Below are 11,629 nucleotides of genomic sequence, written 5' to 3'. Positions count from 1 at the left end.
CATAACAGAAAAAAATATACAAATCTTTACAGATAAACAGGAAGTGTCCTTTTACATGCGACAGGTGTCATGAAAAGCCTCCAGGGTCCTAAAGTCCCTCCATGTTGGAGGAAGTCCATCCTGTAGGAAACGGCCACAACGCTGACACGAAGACTGGAAGAGCTTTATGTAGCTCCGCAGCCAGGTCTGAGACAGACAGGTGAGAGAGGGAGACACAGGTCAGGCAGACAAGTACACAGAGAGAGAGACAGGTGAGAGGGAGACGGGCCAGAAAGACAGGTACAATGAAATACAGACAAGTGAAAGGGAGAGAGAGGGGTGAGACAGAGACCGGCACTAGAAGGTAATCAGATTACTGACGACTGATTACTCTCACCATGAAAGACCGCACGACGACATCAGGCATTTGAGGCAGCTGGTAGTGCAGCAGGGCGGTGGTGGCGGGGTCTGTTACCTAGCAACAACATGGCCAATCAGGGATCTGCATGCTGGTCAAGTCCAGATGAGTATTAAATTGAGAAAAGGTGAATCTTACCTTCTGGAACACCTGGTACTGAGACTTGGTCCAGATGTCCAGCTGAGGAGGACATAAGAACAGGTTACCATAGTTACCACAGACACAGTATCAGGTGTTACCTTTCAGGAGCGCAGGAGCGTTCACCTTTCCATCCTCGTTGTATACGTTCTCGTTGAATCCTCGAACAACAGTTCTATCGATAAACAGTGACCTCATCACGACAATGGCCTTCAACACCTTCCCCAGGGTCACCTGTGAGGAAGACAGGTGAGACAGACATACCTGTTACCTGGTCTGAACACGTGCGGGCAACAAGTGTGTTTAAATGCGTGTTTTATATACCAGCAGCACAGCTGACGTCCCGTTGGGTCTGAACAGCTCGATGGTCATATCAGGAAACAGCCTGCCGATCCGAGAGATGACGTCATCCACATACCTGTGCCGGGAGGAACGCAGGGTTAGCACGACAGCTGATGCATGGCCAGCCAGGGGATCCACAGTACTGAAGTACTGAAATAGCATTCGGCAGTGCTGTCGTAGTATTATGTGTAATAGTACTCACTGAGGAGGCAGTACCAGAGTACTAGGCTGGACTTTGGGTCGTCTCTTGGCTGAAGCTCCCATCTGGTTGGCTGATCGCTTCAGTGACTGCTGGTTCAACAAACTGGAGGCCAAACTAGCGTGGTACTGCAACTACACACACACACACAATGAGGAGGTGATGACGAGGATCTGACTCTGTAGGTGGGACCTGACTGAACTCCGAACACAGAGGATAAACGTGGCGTGTTTCTGACTGTGAGGAAAACGCCACATTTATTTGAGGGGTGTGTATGAGAGGCGTGATCAGAATTCAACACGAGGCTCCGTGTGGATATCCACATGCCTGCATGTTTTTGTCTACATCTGCGTCTGACAGCCGGCACAATCCCAGAGTCCTTTATGGAGCCTCAATGTCCAACACTTCTGATCACAGATGATAAAAAAACATGGATGCATGCACAGAAAAGTCAACCTTAAACCTGCATTCTGTCTGAAGGCCAGCAGATCGGGACAGCTTTCTGACCTGCTGAGCTCCTGGGCTCAGATGCTTGTTATGGGATAAAAATTAAGTCAGTTTTGTAAATCTTGGTCACACCATGTTTCAAAATGAAGAATTATCCGTGGCATTTTCCGCTCACTCATTGGATAAGGACTTGTCAATCAGAAGTCATTAGGCAGCAGTTTTACAATCAGACACGCCCTTCCTCATCACATTTTATTCAACCAAGATGCGGTGGAGGAAGCGCTCGTCTCGAGGCTTCAGAAACCAGCAGGTGAGGTCATTGCAGCGCTGCCGATCTTTCTGCTGTGGGTAGTTCTTAGTGTGAAAACACCAAGCAGGTGATAAACAGCTGCAGGTGAATCTGAGCTGCAGCCGCTTTGATGAGAGGTGTTTATAAAACCATGACCCACATTCATGTTTCTCTGTTTGCTTCCAGTCTCAGAGGAAGATTGTCTGAGCTGCTCTCCAGCTGTGGATGAACATCAGAGGAGCTGATCTGAGTGTGTCACGCCTTGAGAGCGGCTGAAGGGTGCTGATCAATAACTCGCTTAATAATGGGACTCATCTGGTTCATCAACAAGCATCAGATCAAAGGGGGGGGTTCTGAGTCCCAGCTGCTCAGTTTGAACGAGATGACATCACCAGTTCAACATGTGGGAGCGTCACATAGTCGACCTCAGTCATTCCATTTCCTGTTTAATCCTTTCATGTAGAAAATGACCCACATTCATGTATATGTTATAGGTATATGTTAGCTCTCACCTTGTTGGACCACTTGTATGCCTGCAGCAGCTGAGAGTAGAGAGGAGTTTTATCCTGGACGGGATCCAGACTCAGCAGACCGCTGTTATGGAGAGGGTGGGACTCTGAGGGACGACCGACCAGACCGCTGAGACGCTCCAGCTCACTGAGAGACAGACAGACAGGTTTCAGTCAGAGGTGAAAACGGATGAAATATTTCTGAAACTCAAACTGTAAAAACTTACAAATGTGTTCTTATTGGGATTATGGCCCAAAACAAAATTTAAAGTCATTAAAAAAAAAAAAAAAAAACAGATTACAGCTACAGCAGCATCTCTACACCTGGTAGAGGGTCAGAGTCCAGTCGGGGTCAGGTCAGGGGCAGGCTGACCAAAGCCTCACTTAAACCTACTTGACTGTGGCTGATCTCTGTGTGGAAACCATCAGCTCGCTGTAACCAGTGCTCCACATTTACCTCTGATCTGCTTTGATTTGATCTTAATCCCAGAGTTCCTGAGGAGCTCCAAGCATTCGGGGTGAGGACTCAGTGAAGATTGTTGATCACAATCAAAATAACAGCATTCAATGTTTTCTAACTGGTAGCTGTTAAAATCAGAGGAAATCTTAATGAACCCTGGTCTGTCAGAGTCTCTGTGCATTATGCTTAAATCTGTAGAAATATGAATGGACCCTGGTCAGAGAGTGTATAGCTGTGGCTCTGGGTCACATACTGTTCGGACTCACTTGAGGTCCCTGTTGACCGCCTGCAGGTTTTCCTGGAACTCGGATATAAACTGCTTCTCGCGGCCCTCCAGGGTCTCCCGGTTCTTCATGCCGTCCTTCAGGAAATCGAACACGCGGCTCACGCTGGAGCGCAGCGCCTGGATGCCGCTGATCGCGTGAGAAAAAGCATCCAGGTTTACCCCAACATTCACCACGTCCGCCATCTTCCCCGCTTCTGTTCCGGCTGCTGGCGCGCGGTGATGACGTCACGGCCACGGGTGTCGTATTTTATGTTTTCTGTGACATTAACCCTCTCATGCATGAATTATTAAATTTTGATTACAGATTTTTTTATCCAATGATTTTAGGGTTCCATAAGGGTACAAAAACATACTGAGAAAAATTTTTTTTTCTATCTCCATCCCCTAAGGAGATATTTTTTTGTACACTACAGTGTACTCTGTGCGCTTTCCTTAAAACAAAGAATTACATGGTAATTTGTTGAAATACTGTGTAAATCTTGAAATAATATCCCAGTATACCTGTATAATCACAGCACATTCATTACTAGTCTTTCCTGCCTGTAGTATACCTAATTCTGCCTGGCAAAGGGTGCACTACATGCTTTATTCTTGACTATTCACTCGAACGATTCTAATTATTTCAAATCACTTTATTGTCAATTCATATCACTTTAGAAACACACACACACACACACACACCATCCCTTATCACCATGTAAATAGTCACTGAACTCATACTCGCACCCAGTAAGAGGTTACAGAACTCTCATTCTGTAGTCACATCCTCATCACTGCCACTATCACCACACTCTTCCTCACTTGATTCAGGAAACTGCCAACTCTATAACTATGTACTCCTGTCTCTTGAAGCTCTATAAAATATAAAGAAACAAAACATTTTCAATGCATAAAATATGCATTGAAAGTGCAAACATTCAGTGATGACTAGGTAGAACACAGTGGAAATAGCACATGCACATGGCCATGTAGACATGGCCAGTGCATAATGGTCACTACAGTGTACACATGGAAAATTAGTATTTTCTCCAAATGTAAAATCCAAATTGAGATATTTCTTGGACATTATGTTACCTAAGATGCTCATTAGTCTTATTTTATTTTTTTTTTACCTTCAGTGGATTCTTTTTATAGAAGGTAGACGCTGGGATAGCTAAGGTGCCTGATCTCTTTTTGTCTCCATCAGCCATCTTGGAATCAATGACCCCTGTAGCCCTCTCAAAGGATTTTCAGTGGGGGTTTTTTGTATGAAAGGGTGAAGTAGCACTACCTGCTGTTGACTATGTGGAACAGTGCCCAAGATTTTATGTATTTGAAGAGATAAACAACTTTTAATCAGCTGTACACTGTAGTGTCACCCATGCATGAAAGGGTTAATAAAAACAAGTCAAGTCAAGTCAAGTCAAGTTTATTTATAAAGCACATTTAAAACAACGACGTTGACCAAAGTGCTGTACAAGATCTGTAACCCCAAGGACTATACTAAATAAAAATAAAAATATATAAATAAATAAATAAAATAATAAAATAAAAGTAAATAAATAAAAACATTAAGAACAATAAATAACATAAGAAAATTAAAAATTAAAATGTTTAAAACAAGTACCATAAAATACCATAAAACAATCATCTAAAAGGAGGTAGCACTGCAGCCAAATGCCAAGGAAAAGAAATGTGTTTTTAATAGAGATTTAAATGTGTGTATCGTCTGAGCTGTGCGGATATGGAGAGGTAGATCGTTCCATAGCTTTGGTGCTGCTGCTGCAAAAGCTCGATCACCTCTCTGTTTTAGTCTAGTTTTAGGCCTCTGTAAGAGCAGCTGGTTCGATGACCTCAGAGCTCTTACAGGGGTGTGACAGTGAAGCAGCTCAGACAGATACAAAGGTGCCAGTCCGTTTAAGGCTTTAAAAGTAAGCAATAAAATCTTAAAATCGATTCTAAAACGGACAGGGAGCCAGTGAAGGGATGACAGGACTGGGGTAATGTGTTCAGACTCTGAAAACAGACTCTGAAAAGTTGATATGGCCAGTTTTGCATTCATTAGATGATTATATAAATCAGTTCAATACGTAAGGAAGGGTTGGGGTTCCTCCTGCAGGGCTCACATATTCTAAAATAAAGAACCTTTTTTAGCTACTGAGGAATTTGTGCCCTGGCTTCTTTCTGCTTCCCATCACCGATAGAGGAGTATACCAAAGGTTTTCAGGTAAAGGTGTGAACTGAACACCTCACTGTACACCTTCTCCTCTGTCCTCCATCATCAACTGCACCAAAGAGTAAATCAGTTAAATGTGGCTTTTTCAACATTAGATCTCACTCTTCTAAATCCCTGTAAGTAAATGATTTAATAATTGATCAACATATTGATTTATTCTGTTACACAGAAACCTGGTTACAGCAGGATGAATATGTTAGTTTAAATGAATCAACACCCCTGAGTCACACTGTCAGAAACCTCGACCCACAGGCTAAGGAGGAGGAGTACCAGCAATCTTTCATTCCAGTTTATTAATTAACCTAAAACACAGACAGAGCTTAAGTTCATTTGAAACTCTGACTCCACCCAATTGGAAAATTTAAAAAACTCTTTATTTGATGTCGTCTATTGTCCACCTGAACTTACTCAGAGTTTCTGTCTGATTTCTCAGACTTTTTTTCTGATTTAGTGCTCAGCTCAGATAAAATCATTATAGTGGGTGATTTTAACATCCATGTAGATGCTGAAAATGACAGCCTCAACACTGCATTTAATCTATTATTAGATTAATTGGCTTCTCTCAAAATGTAAATGAGCCCCCCCCACCACTTTAACCACACTCTGACATATGGCATAGAAACTGAAGAATTAACAATATTCCCTGAAAATGCTTTTTTGTCTGATAATTCTGTAATAATGTTTACATTTACAACAATGGATAAGACAGGAGTGCGGAATAAATTTAACTACAGTAGAAGGCTTTCTGAAAGTGCTGCAACTAAGTTTAAGGGTATAATTCCTCCATTATTATGCTCTTCAGTGCCATGTGCCAACACACTGCAGAGCAGCCATAAAAACAAGTCCAGAGTGTTCTGTGCTAGGACCAATTCTATTTACACTGTACATGCTTCCCTTAGGCAGTATTATTAGAAGGCATAGTATACATTTTGTACAGTGTAAATAGAATTGGTCCTAGCACAGAACCCTGTGGAGCTCCATTATCAAGTTTAGTGTGTAAAGAAAACTCCCCATTTACATGAACACATTGGAGTCTATGATTCAAACCACTGCAGTGCAGTACCTTTAATACCTATAGCAAGCTCTAATCTCTGTAATAAAATGTTATGGTCAACAGTATCAAAGCTGCACTGAGGTCCAACAGGACAAGCACAGAGATGAGTCCACTGTCAGAGGCTGTAAGAAGATCATTGGTAACCTTCACTTATGCTGTTTCTGTATTGTGATGAATTCTGAAACCTGACTGAAACTCTTCAAATAAACCGTTCCTCTGCAGATGATCGGTTAGCTGTTTTACAACTACTCTTTCAAGAGTCTTTGAGAGAAAAGGAAGGTTGGAGATCAGCATATAATTAGCTAAGACAGCTGGGTCAAGTGATGGCTTTTTAAGTAGAGGTTTAATTACAGCCACCTTGAAGGCCTGTGGTACATAGCCAACTAATAAAGACAGATTGATCATATTTAAGATTGAAGCATTTATCATCAGAAAGTGTTCAGAGATAAGCTGAGCAGGAGGGTCATTTTCTCACAGACCTATCCAATCAGAATTCAGGAGTCACCCCCTGTTGGACACTGGAGACAATGCAGGTTGGAAAAGCTGCCTCCATCTTTATGTACAGATTGTGGTTACAGGCAGCAGCTCTTAAGTCTGCTTCCTCATGAACTTGCCTTACTGTTCGTGCCTCCTTCATCCTTTTGTTCAGTCTGACGTGATGGACATTAAAACAGTGAGATCTTCATCCAATGCAGGGGATTGCTCAGGCCAGAAATGCAACCTTCTGTCCACAGTGTGATCTTTGACCTTTTCTGATTTCTTATCCCAAATATCTTAGTAATAGTGTTAACTGTAATTTCCCCATTATGGGATCAATAAAGTATCATCATCATCATAACTCTTTTGGGGGTGGAGCCTCAAAGGTGTCTGACTGATATTCACCATAGACTAAAATTTTCTTGTGTGCAGTCTGCTAAAAATCCAGCAGTGCACAGCCTGACAGCAGTGATGCAATGTTCAGGTTGAATGCTGATTAGCTGAATTGTTGGCTTAAAATGGAAAAGCTGCTGTTCACAATAAGGAGGAAGAAAAAAAAAAAAAACATAAAAATCCACCTGCTCCAAAATGTCACACAGGTGAAGAGCTAGCAGAACTTCAGGTGAGCCTAAACCATAGCCACCACATCCCCTCAGCGTAGGTAACACTTTTAGGTTTTCCTCTTCCTGTGTGTAGCTGCTAAGGCTCCACCTCCTGCCAGGCTGGGTGGGCGTGGTCTCCGCCCATTGCCTATGCCCTGGGTTCAAACGTGTTTCTAGTCATTTCATTTATTTGTGTCTGACATGTTTTTAGTGTGTTTTTAAACCCTTGAACTTTTTAATATTCAATTAGAAAAGTCACTTAAATGTCCTGCAGACACACTCAGAGATATTCAAAGTACTGAAGTCCACCTCAGCATGTGTAGGGAGCAGACTCAGAATAATTCATTCTGTGGGAGAAACTGTTTGAAAAGTTTGTTTCCCTGTCAGGAAATCCAATGGTGGTCTTCCATGTGACAGGTGGGGGATACCTACTGCTCGCTACAGTGAGGATTGAACCATCAACCTTCAGATTAGCAGGCTGACCACTCTACCACCTGATTCAGAGAGAGAGAGAGAGAGGCGAAGGGGGGGAGGTTGAGTTTGAGCTGTCAGAGTGAACAGAGAGAGAGAGAGAGAGAGAAGAGGAGGAGACAAGGAGAAGGATTAAAAGAGGAGAAACAGAAGGAGGGTTACTGAGGAAGAGAGGGATTAAAGAGAAGAGGAAGAGAGGAGGAGAACAAAAGGAAAATACAGAAAGAAGAGAAGAGCTGATGAGGAGCAGCAGGAGGACAAATGTTTGATCAGCTGTTTAATCAGCTTATCAAGAATCAAGCTGAACACAGACAGGTGAGTGAACGACACACAGACAGGTGGGAGAGAGACAGATAGGTGTGTGTATACAGACAGAAGGTGGAGAAAATAGCCCGAGCAGTTGTGTTCTGATAGAAAGGCCGGCATCTCAGGTGAAAACAGTGAACTGTCCCTTTAATGTCTTTAATGGTTATAACCTGCAAGTTAACGCAGAGCCTGCCGAAAGCTTCAGTCACGCTTTGTTGTTTGTTTTGTTTTTTGTCTTAATTTGTTCTGTTTTATTTGAGAAAGGGCAAAAATGATTTTCTATTTATTAAGCAGACCGTTAGACAATGAGATATCAATCAGGAGGTGTTCCTAATGAAGTGGACACTGAGCGTGAACAAAGTGTTATGACTCGGTGACATCCTGATCCAGCTCCGGTTCCATCAGCGGGAGGAGGAAGATTTTAATAAAGAGGAAGAGTCGGAGGACCTGAGTGTCTCAGTTTAATCATCTTTCTCATCAGCTCAGACACAAACAAACAAAGAGACACTGAGCTGAGCACAAACTGTCATATTCTCTAAATTATTTCTCTTGGGGGTGCAGGACACTGAACAATGTCTACCTGTTAACAAACAGGAAGTTTACACACCCACTCCTACATGATGACGCCTGATTAAAAGGCTTCAGGCCTGATTACACCTGCTCTGGATCTAGATGCCACAAACATCTGAAGGCTGTCAGCAACTAGCACTTCAGTACAGATCAGGGCACTCATTTGGGCTTTAAAGAGCTAAATGCTGGTAGTAAAGATTTTTTCCTTTTAGAGTGTAAAATCTTTAAATTGGTAGTGAAAGCTTTTTATTTGGTGGTAAAAATCATCACCTTGATATAAACTTGGTGGTAAAAGTATTTTGGCGAGGTTCTGTGCCTTGTGGATTGGGCAATGGTCATGGGCGGGGGTCCTGGCGGTCCAATCCCAGGCTTCCAACACTGGCTTGTAGTACATGTAGTACATTCTGTTGTGGGGAAGGAGCCTGTGTGAGGGTGAGAGATAACAGCTAGATATAATCTGGGACTTTGCCTGAACGCATGGCTCACTATCCCGGAGGGGGGGCTTTATCAATGAAATTACCCTCACTGATAGGTTGTGGGCAGGGGTGGGTATCCTTGTATTCCCCCATTTTGTGCCTTGAGGTGACTGTTTGTTGTGATTTGATGCAATATAAAGAGGGGTTTCTCCTTGTGGGCGAAAAGGCGGCTTCCCTGTGCCTTGGGGCCAGAGAACAGGTCCTGACTTTTTGTTTATGTGAACGTGCCCAATAACAGTTAAGAGTACCCAGATTTCTTGGAGTCACTGGGTGGGGTGCTGGAGGGTGCTCCATCTAGGGACACTGTCAGCCTATGGAGGGACTTCAGTGCTTACATAAACAATAACAGTGTGACCTGGATGGGCGTGATTGGAAAGAACAACCCACTCAATCTGAATCTGAGTGGTGATCTTTTATTGGACGTCTGTGCAAATCACAGTTTGTTAAAAACAAACACCCTCTTTGAACATAAAGGTGTTCATAAGTGCACGTGGTACCAGGACACCCTAGTTTGCAGGTTGGTGATCGATCTTGTAATCATTATCAGATCAGATCTGCTGTCGTATGCTCTGGACACTCAGGTGAAAAGAGGAGCTGAGCTGTCAACTGATCACCACCTGATGGTGAGCTGGCTCAGGTGGGGTGGGAGGATGCTGGACAGGCCTGGTGTGCCCAAACTCATAGTAAGGGTGAGCAGGAACCATCTGGCAGAGAGCTGTGACAGCTTCAATTCCCACCTCCAGCAGACATTCAACAGTATTTCAAGGGAGGCTGGGGACATTGTCTCCAAATGGACCATGTTCCTCACCTCCATTATTGAGCAGCGCCTACAGAAGTGAAGGGAGTCAGCCGTCAAGCTGAAGAAGAGATCCTATCAGGTTTGGTTAGTCTGTGGGACTTCGGCGGCAGCCGAGGGGTACCAGCAGACAATGCGTAAAGTGCAGCTTTGGCATTAGATAAAACAAAAACTTGGACATGGGAGGAGTTCAGTGACGCCATGAAACAATGCTTTTGTTCTGCCTTGAAGCAATTTTAGCAAACTGACAACTCAGGGGAAATAAGTCACACGGTGTTGGTAGGGCACTGCTCACTTCAACTGAGGATATAGTCAGGTGGTGGAAGGAATACTTCGAGGACCTCCTTAATCCCACTGACACACCTTCTGTAGAGGAAGCAGAGTCTAGGGTCAACTGGGACGACTCACTCATCGCTGGGGGCGAGGTCACCGAGGTAGTTGAACAACTCCTTAGTGGCAGGTCTGTGGAATAGATGAAATTCAACCTGAGTGAAGTCAAAAATGACTCCAAGATACCTCACTGCATTACTGGAATCCAAGGTAATGGTAATGTAATAAGGTAATGTAAAAATGTGACTGTACACCATGTTTCTAAGGTTTGTAGGGCTGAGTACAATAACTTAAGTTTTATCTGAATTTAGAAGCAGGAAATTAGAGGTCATCCAGGCCATACATTCCTGCAGTTTAACTAATTGATGTGTGTCATCTGGATTCATGGACAAATAAAACTGGGTATCATCTGCATAACAATGAAAATGAATGCTATTCCTTCTAAAAATACTGCCTAAGGGAAGAATGTATGATCAGTTAGCTGTTTTACAACTACTCTTTCAAGACTCTTTGAGAGAAAAGGAAGGTTGGAGATTGGCCTATAATTAGCTAAGACAGCTGGGTCAGTGATGGCTTTTTAAGTAGCGGTTTAATTACAGCCACCTTGAAGGCCTGTGATACACAGCCAACTAATAACTCAGACTAATCATATTTAAGATTGAAGCATCAATTAATGGAAGGACTTCTTTGAGCAGTCTTGTAGGAATGGGATCTAATAAACATGTTGGCGGTTTGGAGGAAGTAACTATTGAAGTTAACTCAGATGTTAGATTCAACTCCTTGTCAATGTGCACACAATGAAATGATCGTTCCAGATCACTCATCTAGAGACAAGCATCTGCAGTCCTGCAGCCAGAAACAGGCGCAACCATTAGGCAATGTGGTTTAAGTGTCTTGCCCACAGACACAACGCAGCACAGGGGCTCGAACAGCAACCTTACGGCTGCAAGGCAAGCACCTACCCACTGCGCCACTGCCACAAGCTTGATTGGAGAGAGAGAGTCTAAATAAATGCCAGCAGTACTGAAAGCAACAAAAAGACATGTCTTTGTGATGTTATGAATACTTTTTCTTTCTCTAATGTCTAAAATTTTATTTGTAAAGAAATCCATGAAGTCACTACTAGTTAAAGTGAAAGGAATACTCGGCTCTACAGAGCTCTGACTCTTTGTCAGCCTGGCTACAGTGCTGAAAAGAAACCTGGGGTTGTTCTTATTTTCTTCAATCAGTAATGAATTTAGTATTCATTACTAGCTTTACAGAGA

At 43.1% G+C, this 11,629-nt stretch overlaps 1 protein-coding gene across 1 annotated transcript; it reads right to left on the bottom strand.

Moving 5' to 3' along the window:
* med27 (mediator complex subunit 27) lies at window positions 1–3,290 on the bottom strand. Its single transcript, XM_030723574.1, has 8 exons — window positions 3,048–3,290; window positions 2,325–2,469; window positions 1,080–1,210; window positions 860–953; window positions 662–769; window positions 536–577; window positions 377–454; window positions 1–186 (listed from the first exon to the last, which is right to left on the bottom strand). The coding sequence occupies exons 1-8, from the start codon at window positions 3,248–3,250 to the stop codon at window positions 52–54; spliced, it is 936 nt and encodes a 311-aa protein (XP_030579434.1). The 5' UTR covers window positions 3,251–3,290; the 3' UTR covers window positions 1–51.
* Between the last annotated feature and the right edge of the window lie 8,339 nt (window positions 3,291–11,629).

This window comes from Archocentrus centrarchus, unplaced genomic scaffold (assembly GCF_007364275.1).
Source record: "Archocentrus centrarchus isolate MPI-CPG fArcCen1 unplaced genomic scaffold, fArcCen1 scaffold_26_ctg1, whole genome shotgun sequence".
Taxonomy (NCBI): domain Eukaryota; kingdom Metazoa; phylum Chordata; class Actinopteri; order Cichliformes; family Cichlidae; genus Archocentrus; species Archocentrus centrarchus.
This window is presented reverse-complemented; position numbering and strand designations above follow the sequence as displayed.

Coding starts and splice junctions, on each gene's coding strand:
- med27 (XM_030723574.1), bottom strand. CDS start 3,250: ATGGCGGACGTGGTGAATGTTGGGGTAAACCTGGATGCTTTTTCTCAC. Junction 1,211..2,324: donor CATACAAGTGGTCCAACAAG/GTGAGAGCTAAC, acceptor GTGTGTGTGTAG/TTGCAGTACCACGCTAGTTT. Junction 187..376: donor TCGTCGTGCGGTCTTTCATG/GTGAGAGTAATC, acceptor TGTCTGTCTCAG/ACCTGGCTGCGGAGCTACAT.